General features: G+C 48.5%; 1 protein-coding gene across 1 annotated transcript in view; it reads left to right on the top strand.

Moving 5' to 3' along the window:
- The first annotated feature begins 283 nt into the window (after positions 1–283).
- Positions 284–19,436, top strand: part of LOC124021122 (zinc finger homeobox protein 3-like) — a 122,256-nt gene continuing 103,103 nt past the window's right edge. The window contains 3 exon segments of the mRNA XM_046336451.1: positions 284–2,765; positions 3,036–3,624; positions 7,577–8,079. Of these exon segments, the coding sequence (XP_046192407.1) occupies positions 312–2,765; positions 3,036–3,624; positions 7,577–8,079 (3,546 nt within the window). The 5' untranslated portion in view covers positions 284–311.

Raw genomic sequence — 19,436 nt, 5'->3', positions numbered from 1 at the left:
TTCTCGCCTGGGTTCTATAGATAGATGTTCCTTTGATGAAGGTGCTTTTTATCCCCCTTACGTGATGAGAGCATTAGGGGAGGGGAAAATATGGAAGTACTTAGGATGAGAACAATGCTATGGGTTATGTTTATGAAAGGTGTTTATACAATCTTAGGGAGAGAGACTGCATATGTGTCCTTGTTGATAACCATGGTCCTTTCATATATGCATTACCATTAGAGTCTCTTACCAATCTCTCTCTCTCTCTCTCTCTTCTCTCTCTGTGTCTTCAGGCCTGGATGCGATGAACACCTCATGTAGGCATCAGCATGGACAGCTGTGAGTCTCCCGTGGTTTCTGGGACAGACGATGGGCACGGCTCCTCCACCACCTCCCAGCAACAGCAGCAGCAGCATTACCCTCTGCAGACCTGGAACGATCACTCTAACTCGCAGGTCCCTCCCAGCAGCCAGCCCTCTTCCCTGGAGCCCCTGTCTCTCTCTGCACCCTACCCCTCTGTGAGAGAGCCACAGCAGCAGCAGCATCCAACCCGGACCCCACCCCTGGCCCACAGCGACAGCTCCGCCTCAGGCCAGCTGCACCCCAGAAGAGAGGAGCTCAACGAGGAGCAGGAGGGAGTGAGCTGCGGAGAGGAAGAAGAAGAATTGGAGGACTTGGATGAGATGGAGATCGACAGCTGTTTCCCAAGTCTGCAGTCCTTCCCCGGAGTACCCATAGCTCCTGGAGGAGGGGGCATGCCCACGCTGCTACGCCAGCAGCCCAACCGACGAAGGGGTGTGGCGGAGAGCGGGAGTGAGGAAGGAGAGGAGGAGGAAGAAGAGGAAAACAGTGATGTGGAGAACCTGGCTGGAGAGATAGTCTACCAGCCGGATGGCTCAGCCTACATTGTTGAAAGTCTCAGCCAGCTGATCCAAAGTGGAGGGGGTGCGGTGACCGGCCTGCTCCCCACAAACTCTCTCCCCGTGGCGGGGAAGCCGGGGGAACCTGCTGGGACCTCATCCTCGGTATACCCTCAGATCATCAACACGTTCCACATAGCCTCGTCGTTCGGGAAGTGGTTTGGTTCCTCAGACCAAGGTTTCCCCAATACCTCCACCCTGGCAGGCCTCAGTCCTGTCCTGCACAGTTTCCGCGTCTTCGATGTGCGGCACAAAAGCAACAAGGATTACCTGAACAGCGACGGGTCTGCCAAGAAGTCCTGCGTATCCAAAGATGTTCCCAACAACGTGGATTTCTCCAAATTTGATGGGCTGGCCCTCTATGGCAAGGGAAAGCCCATCCTCATGTGTTTTCTCTGCAAACTGTCCTTCGGCTACCCGCGGTCTTTCGCTACTCATGCCGTCCACGACCACCGCATGACCCTGTGTGAGGACGAGAGGCGGCTGCTGGGGGACAATAAGGCGTCTGCCATCATCCAGGGCATCGGGAAGGACAAAGAACCCCTCATCAGCTTCCTGGAACCAAAAAACAAGAGCTTTCCTATGCCGGCACCCTCTACCATGGTCCCCATGAACTCTGGCCAGAGCTTCTATGGCACGTTCAGTGGGATCCACCTGGAGGCAGGGAGCAGCAGTGAGGGCAGCGAGGCCCTCCTGAACAAAGACTCTGGCTCCTCTGGCCTCCAGCAGCAGCAAGGCTCCATCCTCTCTCTGGGGGGGCTGGGCAACCCCAAAGCACCTGCTCTTACCTCAACCCCAGGCCCTGCCAAAGACTCCAACACCCTGCCCAAGCAGGGAGGGAGAACAGAGGGGCCTGCTGGGAAAGAGGGGATCCGCAGGCGGGAGCACGGGGACAAGGAGGTGCGAGAAGGCAAGGTACGTTTTGCTAGCCAGGAGGGGGGCTCGGAGGAAGAGGAGGAACTGTTATTAGAGGAAGAGGAAGACGAGGTGGAGGAAGAAGGAACTGCGCTGGCCTGTGTTGGCAATAGTAGCAGTGGCGGTGGAGAAGTGGGGAGACCGGCTGTATCAAACCAAAGCATTTCCAAATCTCCTTTATTAATACCTAGTAGCGCTCTCCAGCCTACTGCCTGCCCATCTGCAGCCAGCCCCACGCTCAACAGCAAAGCCCCAGCTTCCACTTCTTCTTCCTCTGTCAGGGAAGAGGGCTCGGCGGCAGACGGAGGGGGGAGGGCCTTGGAGCTCCCTCTGAGCTTTAACTGCCAGGGGCCCACTGTCCCCATGATGATGGCAGCTGCAGCCAGCAGAGGGAGCGAGGACGTCGCCGCGGGCACCTCCTCCCCTCTGGCCTCCAACTCCGCCGCCGACGAAAGTGCCAATCGAGATAGTGCCACAGCTCCTGAACCAAATGATTGCCCGGCAGAGGGAGAGGAGGACAGCGGAGCCCTTCTGCACCATCACCACCTACACCATCACCACCACCACCTCCACCCCTCAGCCCACTCCCACTCTCACGCACACCCCCACCCAGGGGGGTCCTGTGAAATGGGCGGTGGCGGTGAGTGCCCTCAGAACCACGGGCCTGGAGGAAGTGGGGTGGAATGCCCCAAATGTGACACCGTCCTGGGCTCCTCGCGGTCCCTGGGCGGACACATGACCATGATGCACTCGCGCAACTCATGCAAGACACTCAAGTGTCCCAAGTGCAACTGGCATTACAAGTACCAGCAGACCCTGGAGGCCCACATGAAGGAGAAGCACCCAGACTCCGGTGGCTCCTGTGTGTACTGCAGCAGTGGCCAGAGCCACCCGCGTCTGGCCCGTGGAGAGAGCTACACCTGCGGATACAAGCCCTTCCGCTGCGAGGTCAGTACTTCAACCTAGTCAGTTGAAGATCCAACCTAGTCAGTTGAAGTACTGACCTCAGCTTAATGACTAGTATACTGACAGGTGGTAGGACTTTGAATAGAACTTTAGCACAATGTGAAATATGTTGATATGTTGACATGTTGACTGATATGACATCAATCAACATGTCATGATATGATTTATATTTCATGGACTATAAGTTAGAGGCAACAAAGATTACCACTTTACAACATGAGCAAAAATGAACGCCCTCTCTCTATTTTCTAGGTGTGTAACTACTCGACCACCACCAAGGGCAACCTGAGCATCCACATGCAGTCGGACAAGCATCTGAACAACATGCAGACCCTGCAGAACGGAGGCTCCATCCCCTCCGCCGAGCAGCAGGTGTTTGGCCAGCACCCTGGAGGGGTCGGAGTGGTGACCGTGCCCTCTGTGACCCAGGCCAGCACCCACCACCCGCCACACCACCACCACCCCACCCAGTCCTCCGCCCACCTGGCGGGGCCCTGCGGTTCCCCCTCGCCCACCAAGCCAAAAAGCAAGCCCACGTGGCGCTGCGAAGTGTGCGACTACGAGACCAACGTGGCGCGGAACCTGCGCATCCACATGACCAGCGAGAAACACATGCACAACATGATGCTGCTGCAACAGAATGTGACCCAGATGCAGCATGGTCGGCTGGGCCTGGGGGCCATGCCCTCTCCCTCCGAGGCCGAGCTCTACCAGTACTACCTGACCCAGAACATGAGCCTGCCCCCAGGCCTCAAGATGGACCCGGCTGGAGCTGAGGCCCAGTTCCTGTTGGGAGGCTTCCACCTGGACCCCAACATGGCCGCCTTGGCCCCCCAACTAGGTGAGCTCTCTCAGTCTGCCTCTGCAACAGTGGAACAGTGGGAGCCATTCTGGCTCTTCCCTCAGTACTGCCTCAGGTCACCACAGAGAAGGCAGACTGCAGTTCAGTACGAGTTCACAAGGGGTGGGATCGCTCTCACTGCTGCCAGCTGTTTATTTTTAACCATGAAATACACAGTTATAAACAGTATGTGTCTAAATGGAAGATTTAGCTTTGATTTAAAAAATGCTTAACTTTTTAACCCATTTAGACATAGGCTAATTGTGTTAATTTATTTACTGAATGTGTGTAGCGTGGCCAGTAAATGAATGCATGAATGGTAAGTCATTTTATATTTACATTCAATGATTTTTAGTTTTAGTGATGAATATAGAATATGTAAAAAATCCCCATGAGAAACAGCAGAACAGCCATTTCTCTGAACCAACATGCATGCAAAGGGTTAACCAGGGAACACATTAGCCCTCCCTCCCTCTCACACACACTCTATACACACAATCCTATCTTTCATGTTGGCAGTGGTCTCTTTCTTTCTGTTTCTGCTGCCCGGAGGTACACCTGCCCTACTGAACTTAACATCATTCGCCCTCTTTCCAAGAAAAGAGCCCCATCGAGATAAAAGAGGGGAGGTGAAACCACGGCAGTGGATAAAACACAAGATTTCTAGAGGGTGGACCTGACTCACAACAGTCCCTTTCTGACTTAGTGGAACAGACGACTTGTTAGTTGTTACCATATGACCGTTTCTCTCTCACCAATGTGCTGGAGCGGAATCGATATCTTCCCCGGAAAAGAGGGGATCCTCTCCAGGCTGTGGCCTTGGTATTAGGATAGTGTTTCACTCCGCCTCGGCTGAGGAGAGTGGACCTTTAGACCCAAGGCTAGTGAAGCTATCGGTGGAGCTTCAGTTAGGAACTTTTTGGGTTGATTTTAGAGAAAGCGGCCCCTGGTTAAAAAAACGACCCAAGCTATTAGAGTTATGAAAGCTTTTGTCTCCATCAGTTATTAAGCGGTGTAGGTAGAACTTCTCTGAACGTTCCTTAATAGCCTCAAATATGTCCCCCAAACTCACACATCCACACTTCACTTCACTTCATTACACACGTAGGAGTTTAGTTTACATTTCCAGTCCATGTCACTCTATCTGGGTCACACTGACTGGGAAAGTCCCCCTGTGATACCTTGTTTTCCTCACAATAGGCAGTGTGAGAGAGGGAGGGAGGGAGAGAGAGAGAGAGAGAGCAGCTCAGTGAGCCTTCCTCTTGTTCGTCCATGTCCTCCAGGCCTCCGCTCCTCTGAACATCAGCGTTTTCATGTCATTATTTCCAAACTGCCACTGAACTCCGCCACTGGAGCTCTCTTTTTTCCCCCAACGTTGTAATTGCAGCTATAAATTTTATCTTGGTCAAAGAAGGGAGGAGTAGAGGGCCCAGTATGGGTAATTCAGCGGCATAGCTGAGTGTTTGGCGTGCCAGTTACAACCCCACAGTTTGTACAGACTTGTCTCCAACTGTCGCCGGTTCAAAGACACGAACAAGAATTGATTGCTGTGACTAATTTTGTATCTCTCACTTGCCATCTGGTTCATTTCCCTGTGAGGGAACGTTTAATAAGCATGTTACACGGAGGCAATGACGAGGCATTACTCTCAGCCCTAAAACGACCACAGTGTCATCCCGAGCCACACACATTTTGATTGACTGTACACACTGATACTCTCAATCACACGCACGTCATATCTCTGTCTGTGCAGCTCGAGGACAGATAGTATCCGTCTGTACCTCCCTCCCTTTGGTCCTCTTTTCCACTGTGTATTTCTGACTTTTGAGGACATTGTTAGACAGAGAGGGAGATGACAAATCCTGACCTCACATGATCTCACCCTCTTGATAATCCTTATCCTCAGGACTGAGCTGCTGCAGATACAGAGAGAGGGGGGGAGAGAGAGGGGGGAGAGAGAGAGAGGGGGGGGGGGGGGGGGCTTAGTTATTGTATGCTCTACTTTGTTGTCCAATATACTGCCTGAATGCTGCAGCATCTTAGGTAGAGCTCTCTGAAAATCCAGCCAAGCTGGTCCACCACTAATCTTTTGGAAGTTCCAGCAAGCCCTGTAGAGACACGTTAATATATTCACAGCCTGGACTAGGACTCTGCTAATGTCAAAGACTAGAGTTTCCAAGATTTCCCAATGATGTGTGTTTATCTCAAGCCTTTTAATGTTTTTTGAAAGTGAAAATATTTCCACAGCGTCTTGCCTTCCTTTCCCTAAACATTGATACGGACTGACAACGTCTCAGTCAAAATATTCTAGGTTATATTTAACAGAGGCCTGCTTACATCTAAAACACATGTAGGGACCGCAGGCTGAACCTATTCTCACACAGCCGTGAAGGCAGAGGTAATCACTGTGTCTGTGTCGGAGCATGGAGTCTACAGTGGAAAAGAGTGTGAGAGCCGCACGGGAATGAGAGAATAAGGATGAGGAATGGAGAGGAAGAGATAGAGATAGGGGTAGTAACTAGTGAGGTGACAGAGAGAGAGAAAGAGAGAAGGGGGGGGGGGGGGGCTGGCTGGAGAGGTGGATCTGTGAGTGATTTCAGAGGGCTTCGCAGAGGTCTCCCCCTCCCGGCTATAAAAACTCAGGTAATGGAGAAAAGTCCGAGAGCAGGCTGCATACTGCAGCAATAAATAAAAAGAGGCTGCTGGAATTAATTTAGTGTAAAGCCAGGCAGGGTCAGGCAGTGCGCTCAGTCTGGGCAGTGATAGATTAAAGATCAGCCCCAGCCACTCTTACCTCATTTCTACCGCCTTTTATGTTTTCTCCCTCCTCCTCTTCAGACTGTAGATATGGTTGTTTCTGTTGTTGGATCTGGATGCGTTGTTTTCTCCCTCCTCCTCTTCAGACTGTAGATATGGTTGTTTCTGTTGTTGGATCTGGATGCGTTGTTCTTTTACTTCCCCCCCTTCGCTCAGTACCGAGTAGGATTCATCTGGTAGGTGTCTGTATCGATTTAGCAGCTATGCGGAGTCGAAAAAGGCAGGAGAATCCAAAGAGAAAAGTGGATTTTTTGTATTATTATTCTGTGGACAAGGGCACTGGATTTGATTTACAGTAATGTATGCTTGGGAACTCTTTAGTTCTCTTGTAATGATAGAATAACTTTCTTCTTCTGCGGAGCTCACGGCCTCTGGAGTTGATTTAGTGCCGGGCCGTGAAAGTGCACCAGTCCAAACAGGACAACGTGTATATCCTTACTCTGGTAGTGCAACGTTTCTGCACCCTGCGAAAAAGTCCAGACTTTCTTTCTCTCGGCTCAAAGGAAGGATAATCTTGATTTAATCAAATTAGGTACATAAATACACACATGCACATTATCCTCAGAGGGGTATTGGAACTAGAGAGCAAATCCACTTTGACTGCAGAGACAAACACGGCTCTTTGTTGAAAGTTGAACCGTACACCTTTCACTTTTCCAAGGACATTTTCCATGCTGAGGGAGGCTCAAAGAACTGAGAGCCCCTTTGGAAAACCCCATGCTTCCACCCCTCTAAGAAACTCTAAATAACTCCTGATGTCCAGAAAAGTACATGCAACACAAAGTGAAATAGATTGATAGCTAGCTAGGAATAATCCCTGAAAGCTGTACTTAGAATTCAATGTTTGTGAAATTTGAAAATAACCAACTGACCGTGTGCGTGTAACCAACTAAGCACTTTCTCTCTCTCTCTCTCTCTCTCTCTCTCTCTCTCTCTCTCTCTCTCTCTCTCTCTCTCTCTGTCTCTGTCTCTGTCTCTGTCTCTGTCTCTGTCTCTCTCTCTCTCTCTCTCTCTCTCTCTCTCTCTCTCTCTCTCTCTCTCTCTCTCTCTCTCTCTCTCTCTTTCTGTCTCTCTCTCTCTCTCTCTCCCTCTTCCCCCCTCTCCCTCTTTCTCTCTTTCTGTCCCCGGTGCTCAGTAGGTGGGGAGATCCCCATGGACATGCGGCTGGGCAGCGTTGGTGGTCAGTTGGTGTCTGAGGAGCTGATGACCCTGGGGGAGAGCTTGTCGCAGACCAGTGACCCCTCCCTCAAGCTGTTCCAGTGTGCCGTGTGCAACCGCTTCACCACCGACAACCTGGACGTGCTGGGCATGCACATGGGTGCTGAGCGCAGCCTGCCCGAGGAGGAGTGGCGCGCCGTGGTGGGCGACTCGCACCAGTGCAAGCTGTGTCGTTACACCACACAGCTTAAGGCCAACTTCCAGCTGCACTGCAAGACCGACAAGCATGTGCAGAAGTACCAGCTGGTGGCCCACATCAAGGAGGGGGGCAAGGGCAACGAGTGGCGCCTGAAGTGCGTCGCCATCGGCAACCCGGTGCACCTGAAGTGCAACGCCTGCGACTACTACACTAACAGTCTGGAGAAGCTACGCATGCATACCATCAACTCCCGCCACGAGGCCAGCCTCAAGCTGTACAAGGTACGTGCTTCACCTTCACCTCTCATCCCTCCTTTCACCCTACCGTTCTCCCCTTCCACCGTTCGTCCCTCTTCTCTTCTTCCTTCCTAACGTTACATTCCTCCACGGTACTCCACTGCAGACCTCTGGATTCTGCTCCGCTGCTAGTCTCTTCCACCGGTCATGAATGATGGCCCTGTTGTCTAACCCTTCTGTTCACAGGGCCCATACAGAGGAGTGGGGGGCTAGAACATAGCAGGTGGATCCGGGTAAGGAGGATAAGGGGTGAAATCACTAGGAGATGGATGAAGAAGTGTGAGGAGACAGAGGTTTGGTGTTAACACTCCTCGGAGCGGGAAAGGCAGAATTGTTCTCGACAGCCGTATTGATTTTCTCTGGACTTGGAGCTTCACCTTCTCCTCTAATCATTCCATAATAGCCAATGGATGAACACTCTCTGAACAAATGGCCATAAATCTAACAGGCCTGATTCCACTTAGGCACCTATCCTGTATGTCTGCGGCTAGACTAGGGCTACTCTGTGTTTAACCCAACCTGGCATGGCTATATAGACGGCTAACACAATCACACACACACACTAAGACGTAAACAAACACATACCGGTCACCCACGCATTCACACACACACACAACTGTAGCTCATCACACTGCTCTGTCCCCAAACACACTGTGCCTTTATTTACACAAAGACTCCACTCCATTCTCAAGTGTTAGGCTATTGGAAAGTAAATGGGCAAAACAAACAATATATTCTACTGGTTTTATACGAGCTTAACTCTTATTTTCTGTCTTTTTGCAGTATAACTGCTCTTGGCAAATAGTGTAATATAGGAGGAATGAGGAGACATGATTGTGTTTTTAATCACATTAAGAAAGCTAGGATAGAATAGACCAATTGAGAACCCTCTCCAAACACCTGTCTCTCTGGCCCTACTGAAGGCCCCTGCTTTATGAATGCTTCCTGGGATCCGCTGATGTTTTTATTGCAGGTTTCCTGTCTGCAAGGCCTTTGTAGTGAGAGATCCTACAGTTTTATTCTATCTTTATTTTACTAGGCAAGCCAGTTAAGAACAAATTCTTATTTTCAATGACAGCCTAGGTTAACTGCCTGTTCAGGGGAAGAACGACAGATTTGTACCTTGTCAGCTCGGGGAGTCGAACTTGCAACCTTTCGGTTACTAGTCCAACGCTCTAACCATTAGGCTACCCTGCCGCCCAGTAATGGATACCAAAATTAAAATCAACACTTAGAGGGAGGTGTGAGGCACTGCTCCCAGGTTGACCATAAGGAGGGCCGGAGGGAGCAGGCCGTGTTGACGCTTGGTCAGGGTAGGGGCCCGGCCGGCGTCCCAGCAGCCTCTGGGCCTGGAGAGAGACAGAGAGCAGGGCTATAGAGTAGCAGGACTGGAGCAGTGTCTCCACCACTCATGCCCAGACACGGAGCCAGGATATTTACAAATACCACACTGATTAAAACATGTAACACAATCTGTAGGACACGTTGGGCCTGGCCTGTGGAGGCAGAGAGGCTGAGAGGGGCCTCCTAGTGCCCCAGGCTGGGTTCATCCTCACTGGGCCTGGCCTGTGGAGGCAGAGAGGCTGAGAGGGGCCTCCTAGTGCCCCAGGCTGGGTTCATCCTCACTGGGCCTGGCCTGTGGAGGCAGAGAGGCTGAGAGGGGCCTCCTAGTGCCCCAGGCTGGGTTCATCCTCACTGGGCCTGGCCTGTGGAGGCAGAGAGGCTGAGAGGGGCCTCCTAGTGCCCCAGGCTGGGTTCATCCTCACTGGGCCTGGCCTGTGGAGGCAGAGAGGCTGAGAGGGGTGCCCCAGGCTCATCCTCACTGTGCCCCCTCCTAGGCCCCAGGCTGGGTTCATCCTCACTGGGCCTGGCCTGTGGAGGCAGAGAGGCTGAGAGTGGCCTCCTAGTGCCCCAGGCTGGGTTCATCCTCACTGGGCCTGGCCTGTGGAGGCAGAGAGGCTGAGAGGGGCCTCCTAGTGCCCCAGGCTGGGTTCATCCTCACTGGGCCTGGCCTGTGGAGGCAGAGAGGCTGAGAGGGGCCTCCTAGTGCCCCAGGCTGGGTTCATCCTCACTGGGCCTGGCCTGTGGAGGCAGAGAGGCTGAGAGGGGCCTCCTAGTGCCCCAGGCTGGGTTCATCCTCACGGGGCAGGGGTAACACTGGGTGTTCTCTGTGCCACTGAGACAAACGGGGCACTCTGCTCACACTTGACCGAAATAGATGGGCCCTGACATCCTGCATATCCTCCCCACACCTGAGGTGGAAACTAATGTTTTGTCTGTAAGGAGAGTGAAGAGTTTATATTACATTGTCTATCTGTCTGCCTTCCACTTTATCATGTGCCAAAATGGTGCTTTACTGTAGAAAGTTTGACATACTGTATGTGGTAATACGACTGGATTAAATATGTACAACACATCCAAGCATGATCGTTTTCCACCACTTAAGCCTCTTAAGATGGCTCCATACTTCTTAAAGCCAATTGATCTCCAGAGAAAGGGAAGTATCTGCCCAGGAATGACCTGAGCTCTCACCCCCAGAACACAGAGCCCCGCTGGCTCTCACGAAGCAGGCAGCTTCCATCACTCCAGACATGTGTAGTGGCGAATAAAAGATGTTCACAACTTGACAAGAATTATTACTGCATTTCACAACCCACAAATGTGATTAGTGGATGATAAGTACATGGTTCTGAGGCCTAGTTCACTGCATCACGGGTTGGCGCCCCACTTGACAATGTCACAGCCTTTGTGACGTGTTGGATTTCCAGTCCTTGTAGGCTGACAATCAGCCAGGCAGGCAGAACACCACAGCACAGCAGGCCCTTGAGCTCAGCCACAGCCTCAGCCTTTGGCTCAGCCTGGCAGATTATGCAAGGATGAAGGAAGGGAAAAAAGGAAAATAATTTCTTCTTCTCAAAAGAAATGTGATGCGAATAGCAGCATTTTTTAAACCTTTTTGGGGAGAAAATAAATCATCAAGTCAGCATAAACAGGCTGTAAGATGTGGGAGATCCTTGGGACACTTCACCCAAATCAAAACTGGTTTGCATTAAACAGGCCCTTTGTGTCCACGACTCCGTATAAATTGGAGCCTGTAATTACTGAAATTAAAAAGGAAGGTTTAAACTGAGGGCTAAGCTGGATGGGATAATTTGAGAGTCTGTGGTATGTGGCCCATATTAGGGCTTTCTAAAAATACCCCCCCCCCTCACATATTGGAATGTTCTGAAAGCCCACGGAAAACTTGTGAGAGGCGTCCTCACCGCATGGACCACCACGCAGTGGGGGTGATGCTGCAGCCTCTTCCTGACTCCCTTGTGCTGGGTTTGGAGACACTCAAACTGGAGCATCACTTTGGCTGCAGTTGACACACCCCTGACACACCCCTCTGAACTTTCACCTTCCCTTCACGTCTCCCCACTCACTGTCGGCTTTGTAGTGGCGGTAGTGTTGTCATGATGGTCACCCATAAGCTCATGCAGATGGCCCTACACTACAATATGCAGGTCACCCCAAAGTTAAGCTCTATTTATTGGAAGCTTCAGCTCCCCCACTCTCCCTGGAGACACTCTGGCCTGGAGAAATCCACCTTCTACTCCTGATTTACAGTTATTCACAGTTACCTTACAGTAGTAGTGGTAACACATTCCTCCTCGCACAGGTTTATTAAACATTCCCAGCAGGCCTCAGGTGCTTGTCTGTAGGATGCGTAAGAGTGGAGGGGAGAGGAGGCTGGGCTCCTCTCCCAGCTCTCTCCCAGTCCCAGGCCTGAGCTGCTGTACTCTGCCTCACTCTGCTTCTGCCCACACAGGATGGGTGGAGCCTGGGCCGGCCAGGCCTCTGCTTCCAGGCAGGAGTTTGGGGAAAGGGGAGGAGCATGGAGGGCTAGCTGGCTACCTTCCTTGTCTCGGAGGCCGGTGCGATCTGCGGTAATTGAGATTGATTGGATGTTATTTTTCCCCTTGCAAATGTAGTCCATTAGCTTGGCACATGCATAATCAGTTTAGAGCGCAGTTAGCTGAATGTAATCATGTTCCTCGGTGTCTGCTCGCACAAAATCCACTCCAGATGCCGCTTGGCCTCGGAAAGAGAGGAAGAAAGTGCCGTCACTATCACATGGGGAATCTTTAACCAAGAAAGCCCCGACACCCCTCCCTCTGTCCTGGCCCTGCTCTATTAAACACACAACTGTACAAACTCTCCCATAGACACACACACAACTGTACAAACTCTCCCATATACACAGAGACTGTGTACGGCGACCGCCTACCTTACCCCGAAAACAGACCTTCAGAGCAGATCACATGTTCTCAAGTCTTAGCTGCTGAGACTAACGCGTTGCTGACTGGGACCCAAGCCCGGCCCACTAACCAGAGCAAAGCATCTGTATCTTGGACGCCTCTCCTCTCCTTATTTTCCCCTCCAGTGCGATCCAACTGGATAACTGAGCGGTTAGGAAAGAACATGTCTGAAAAGTAGAATAGGAGCAAAATGTGTGTAATGTAAATGAAGGGATTAGCTGCTACATGGAAATGCATTACGGTGTTTCGGTGAGGATCCTACTCAGCACAGGCACTCTGCTCCTCTGTCCCAGACTACACACTGATCTCCCATTAATGATCATAATTATCAGGATTGATTCCAAATCCTCCTGACCATCAGAGGAGAGGGGAAACCATCATCATCGTAACGAATAAGTAATGGTTTCACTCCAGAAAGGATTGTTTTTATTATCAAATAAAAGTGGAGAGAGTCATTTGGAGTTAAAGTCACAGGGGAGCATTTAATCGCTGTTGGGATCCGATCCGTCATGGCTCTTTCATCTGCCAGCCGATCAGCCCAACCTCAGTCCTGTCAGGAGACAGACGGACACTCACCACCACCACCAGACAGACAGACACTCACCACCACCACCAGACAGCAGTTAGAGGAGGGGAGGGGGGGGACAGACAGACACTCACCACCACCACCAGACAGCAGTTAGAGGAGGGGAGGGGGGGGGACAGACAGACACTCACCACCACCACCAGACAGCAGTTAGAGGAGGGGAGGGGGGGGTCAGACAGACACTCACCACCACCACCAGACAGCAGTTAGAGGAGGGGAGGGGGGACAGACAGACACTCACCACCACCACCAGACAGCAGTTAGAGGAGGGGAGAGGGGGGACAGACAGACACTCACCACCACCACCAGACAGCAGTTAGAGGAGGGGAGGGGGGACAGACAGACACTCACCACCACCACCAGACAGCAGTTAGAGGAGGGGAGGGGGGACAGACAGACAGACACTCACCACCACCACCAGACAGCAGTTAGAGGAAGGGAGGGGGGAAACAGACAGACAGACAGACAGACAGATACAGAGAGGGAGAGGGAGACGGAGAGAGGCTCGTTTAGACAGAGATACTCTGCTAATTATCATGGCTGGCCTGTGATTGTTCAGTAATAGTGCTCAGTGGGAAAGGTTGCAGCGGTTCCAGGAAGAGCTGGGATTTACTGGTACTACCGCTCTAATAAAGCGCTCGCTGCACATCCTGGGAGACAGCCCATTCCCCTGTACACACACACACACACACACACACACACACACACACACACACACACACACACACACACACACACACACACACACACACACACACACACACACACACACACACACACACACACACACATACACATACACATACACATACACACATACACACGCGCACCCCCTTTACAGCAATCACCTTTACAGAGGCTAGGGGGAATAGCTACACGCGGCTGTACAGATCACATTCGTTAGTACATAGTGCAGGTCATATGATATTGTGTAGCTCGGGTGCAAGTGGGTGGTAGCCGGCATAATGTAAAGCTGAGGAAGTGTTTAAATTGTGTGTGGGGCCTCCTTACACTCCCTCAGTCAACACAGCAATGATCCAGAACCCCCTCCCACCTCCCTCTGTCTGTAGCCTGCCTGCAGGGTGGTGAACTCTGGGCTGCATTGCCTAAATAGAACTCAATCACTCCAGAGGGTGGGTGGGACCACAGGGCTCTCTCTGAGGAATAGAGCTCAGAGGATCAGTCTATGATTGGCTGTAGTGGCTATCAGTCAGGCTGTGAGGGGTGTGGTATCAGAGCAGAGAGGGAGGGTTCGGGACTTAGTGTTTGGCAGTGTGATGGAATTTCACAAGTCCTCCAGCTCCCACCTCGGAGAAGGCCAGGCGCTGACCCGTGGCCCAGCTGCTACATTGCTGCTGCTGATTGGGAGTGCATCTGCCCCTCCGTGGGTGTTTCCAGGGCCAGCACAGAGCGAGAGGGAGGGAGAGAGGCGCCCAAGCAGGGTAGGCCCAGCTTTATTTGAGCCTTTTTCACAAGCTGTTTACCTAGATTGACGAATAGAATGGCTAAATGGGCCCTGGCCTGTACTCCCTCCCTCCTCACTGTGTGTCTGGTTAGAGATAGGGACGTGTCCAGCACTGCGTCATGTCTCTGCAGGCCCACAGAGGGAGGGCCAGAGGGGAGGAGTGGGATGTTATGTTTCTGGTTCAGTCGGGAGTTGGAGTTCTTGGTTATTGTGTTAATGGTTGTTTGTTTTGACTTTAGTTTTTTTCTTTGGGCAGCCGGACAAGAGCAACTGAGCACACTCCTGCCGGTGTGCAAGGAAGCCGTTGATCCTATTATCTGTTGCCTGATCAGCAGAAAAGGCAGATTGGCGGCTGAAGGGGAGGGTTAAGGGAGGACTCAGGGAGAGGAGGACGAGAGCAGCTCAGTGTATACTAGAGGGGGAGTTAGTAGAGTTTTAGGAGGTATGTTTGGTGTTGTCAGTGTATACTAGAGGGGGAGTTAGTAGAGTTTTAGGAGGTATGTTTGGTGTTGTCAGTGTATACTAGAGGGGAGTTAGTAGAGTTTTAGGAGGTATGTTTGGTGTTGTCAGTGTATACTAGAGGGGGAGTTAGTAGAGTTTTAGGAGGTATGTTTGGTGTTGTCAGTGTATACTAGAGGGGGAGTTAGTATAGTTTTAGGAGGTATGTTTGGTGTTGTCAGTGTATACTAGAGGGGGAGTTAGTAGAGTTATGGGAGGTATGTTTTGTGTTGTCAGTGTATACTAGAGGGGGAGTTAGTATAGTTTTAGGAGGTATGTTTGGTGTTGTCAGTGTACACTAGAGGGGAGTTAGTAGAGTTTTAGGAGGTATGTTTCGTGTTGTCAGTGTATACTAGAGGGGGAGTTAGTAGAGTTTTAGGAGGTATGTTTGCTGGCACAATTTGATTGGCTACTGTCCGATTCAAAATTTAATTCGTTAAATGAAGAGTTGACTTTTTTAATAGCATCATTTTTTATATTTGGGCTTGGGGAGGTTTTCAAGCCCAAACCTAGATCTACAGGTCTAACCCTCCTTCCTCCTCCCTCCCTTCCACCTACAAACAGGACTTACTGACACCGCTATCACACACCAGCACACCCGCATCCCTCTTTCACTCTCCCTCTGTCTCATTCTTTTTCCTTTTTCCCTCTTTCTTTCCTCCCCCTTCCAATCCTCTCCATTCTTTGTCTCCTGAAAATTAATAAACAAGGCAAATACCCGTCACCCACAAAACAAACCAATACAGATTGTAGGCCAGTGGGTGGTCTTGTATTGGGCTCTGCTTAAGGTTAAATATCTTTAATCCAACCAGGCTGGAAAACTAAATATTCTCCCTAGCCAAATCCTCTTTCTGCCCCCCCCCAACACCCCCACCCCTCCTCATACTCCACCCTCCTCTCTTTCTCTATTCTCCCCTTAGTCTTCTCTCTCTTTATAGTTGCCCGCTCTTCACTTTGGGGCAAGACGTTAGTTGTTTATGCTCTAGTTAATTTATTCCCTCTTCACTTTGGGGCAAGACGTTAGTTGTTTATGCTCTAGTTAATTTATTCCCTCTTCACTTTGGGGCAAGACGTTTGTTGTTTATGCTCTAGTTAATTTATTCCCTCTTCACTTTGGGGCAAGACGTTAGTTGTTTATGCTCTAGTTAATTTTTTCACTCTTCACTTTGGGGCAAGACGTTTGTTGTTTATGCTCTAGTTAATTTATTCCCTCTTCACTTTGGGGCAAGACGTTAGTTGTTTATGCTCTAGTTAATTTTTTCACTCTTCACTTTGGGGCAAGACGTTTGTTGTTTATGCTCTAGTTAATTTATTCCCTCTTCACTTTGGGGCAAGACGTTTGTTGTTTATGCTCTAGTTAATTTATTCACTCTTCACTTTGGGGCAAGACGTTTGTTGTTTATCCTCTAGTTAATTTATTCACTCTTCACTTTGGGGCAAGACGTTTGTTGTTTATGCTCTAGTTAATTTATTCCCTCTTCACTTTGGGGCAAGACGTTTGTTGTTTATGCTCTAGTTAATTTATTCACTCTTCACTTTGGGGCAAGACGTTTGTTGTTTATGCTCTAGTTAATTTATTCCCTCTTCACTTTGGGGCAAGACGTTTGTTGTTTATGCTCTAGTTAATTTATTCACTCTTCACTTTGGGGCAAGACGTTTGTTGTTTATGCTCTAGTTAATTTATTCACTCTTCACTTTGGGGCAAGACGTTTGTTGTTTATGCTCTAGTTAATTTATTCCCTCTTCACTTTGGGGCAAGTTTGTTGTTTATGCTCTAGTTAATTTATTCACTCTTCACTTTGGGGCAAGACGTTTGTTGTTTATGCTCTAGTTAATTTTTTCACTCTTCACTTTGGAGCAAGACGTTTGTTGTTTATCCTCTAGTTAATTTATTCCATCTTCACTTTGGGGCAAGACGTTTGTTGTTTATGCTCTAGTTAATTTATTCACTCTTCACTTTGGGGCAAGACGTTTGTTGTTTATGCTCTAGTTAATTTTTTCACTCTTCACTTTGGAGCAAGACGTTTGTTGTTTATCCTCTAGTTAATTTATTCCATCTTCACTTTGGGGCAAGACGTTTGTTGTTTATCCTCTAGTTAATTTATTCCATCTTCACTTTGGGGCACTTTGGGCTCTAGTTAATTTATTCAAGACGTTTGTTGTTTATGCTCTAGTTAATTTATTCCATCTTCACTTTGGGGCAAGACGTTTGTTGTTTATGCTCTAGTTAATTTATTCCATCTTCACTTTGGGGCAAGACGTTTGTTGTTTATGCTCTAGTTAATTTATTCCCTCTTCACTTTGGGGCAAGACGTTTGTTGTTTATGCTCTAGTTAATTTATTCAAGACGTTTGTTGTTTATGCTCTTCACTTTTCACTTTGGGGCAAGACGTTTGTTGTTTATGCTCCTCTTCACTTTGGGGCAAGGCGTTTGTTTGTTGTTTATGCTCTATTAATTTTTTCATCTTCACTTTGGAGCAAGACGTTTGTTGTTTATCCTCTAGTTAATTTATTCCATCTTCACTTTGGGGCAAGACGTTTGTTGTTTATCCTCTAGTTAATTTATTCCATCTTCACTTTGGGGCAAGACGTTTGTTGTTTATGCTCTAGTTAATTTATTCCCTCTTCACTTTGGGGCAAGACGTTTGTTGTTTATGCTCTAGTTAATTTATTCCATCTTCACTTTGGGGCAAGACGTTTGTTGTTTATGCTCTAGTTAATTTATTCCCTCTTCACTTTGGGGCAAGACGTTTGTTGTTTATGCTCTAGTTAATTTATTCAGAAGACGTTTGTTGTTTATGCTCTAGTTAATTTATTCACTCTTCACTTTGGGGCAAGGGTTGTTTATGCTCTAGTTAATTTATTCCTCTTCACTTTGGGGCAAGACGTTTGTTGTTTATGCTCTAGTTAATTTATTCACTCTTCACTTTGGGGCAAGACGTTTGTTGTTTATGCTCTATTTTTTTCACTCTTCACTTTGGAGCAAGACGTTTGTTGTTTATCCTTAGTTAATTTATTCCCTCTTCACTTTGGGGCAAGACGTTTGTTGTTTATGCTCTAGTTAATTTATTCCCTCTTCACTTTGGGGCAAGACGTTTGTTGTTTATGCTCTAGTTAATTTATTCCTCTTCACTTTGGGGCAAGACGTTTGTTGTTTATGCTCTAGTTAATTTATTCCCTCTTCACTTTGGGGCAAGACGTTTGTTGTTTATGCTCTAGTTAATTTCTTCACTTTGGGGCAAGACGTTTGTTGTTTATGCTCTAGTTAATTTATTCTCTTCACTTTGGGGCAAGACGTTTGTTGTTTATGCTCTAGTTAATTTATTCTTCACTCTTCACTTTGGGGCAAGACGTTAGTTGTTTATGCTTTAATATGTTTATTCTCTAGTTAATTTATTCCCATCTTCACTTTGGGGCAAGATGTTTGTTGTTTATGCTCTAGTTAATTTATTCCCTCTTCACTTTGGGGCAAGACGTTTGTTGTTTATGCTATTAATTTATTCCATCTTCACTTTGCAAGACGTCTAATTAATTTATTCCCTCTTCACTTTGGGGCAAGACGTTTGTTGTTTATGCTCTAGTTAATTTATTCACTCTTCACTTTGGGGCAAGACGTTTGTTGTTTATGCTCTAGTTAATATATTCACTTTTGGGGCAAGACGAGTTAATATATTCACTCTTCACTTTAGGGCAAGGCGTTAGTTGTTTATGCTCTAGTTAATATATTCACTCTTCACTTTGGGGCAAGACGTTTGTTGTTTATGCTCTAGTTAATTTATTCCTCTTCACTTTGGGGCAAGGCGTTTGTTGTTTAATTTATTCCATCTTCACTTTGGGGCAAGACGCTCTAGTTAATTTATTCCATCTTCACTTTGGGGCAAGACGTTTGTTGTTTATGCTCTAGTTAATTTTTTCACTCTTCACTTTGGAGCAAGACGTTTGTTGTTTATCTTCACTTTGGGGCAAGACGTTTGTTGTTTATGCTCTAGTTAATTTATTCCTCTTCACTTTGGTTTATGGCAAGACGTTTGTTGTTTATGCTCTAGTTAATTTATTCCCTCTTCACTTTGGGGCAAGACGTTTGTTGTTTATGCTCTAGTTAATTTATTCCCTCTTCACTTTGGGGCAAGACGTTTGTTGTTTATGCTCTAGTTAATTTATTCCTCTTCACTTTGGGGCAAGACGTTTGTTGTTTATGCTCTAGTTAATTTATTCCCTCTTCACTTTGGGGCAAGACGTTAGTTGTTTATGCTCTAATTAATTTATTCCCTCTTCACTTTGGGGCAAGGCGTTAGTTGTTTATGCTCTAGTTAATTTATTCCCTCTTCACTTTGGGGCAAGACGTTAGTTGTTTATGCTCTAGTTAATATATTCACTCTTCACTTTGGGGCAAGACGTTTGTTGTTTATGCTCTAGTTAATTTATTCCCTCTTCACTTTGGGGCAAGACGTTTGTTGTTTATGCTCTAGTTAATTTATTCCCTCTTCACTCT

This window comes from Oncorhynchus gorbuscha, unplaced genomic scaffold (genome assembly GCF_021184085.1).
Source record: "Oncorhynchus gorbuscha isolate QuinsamMale2020 ecotype Even-year unplaced genomic scaffold, OgorEven_v1.0 Un_scaffold_1057, whole genome shotgun sequence".
NCBI classification, from domain to species: Eukaryota; Metazoa; Chordata; class Actinopteri; order Salmoniformes; family Salmonidae; genus Oncorhynchus; species Oncorhynchus gorbuscha.
This window is presented reverse-complemented; position numbering and strand designations above follow the sequence as displayed.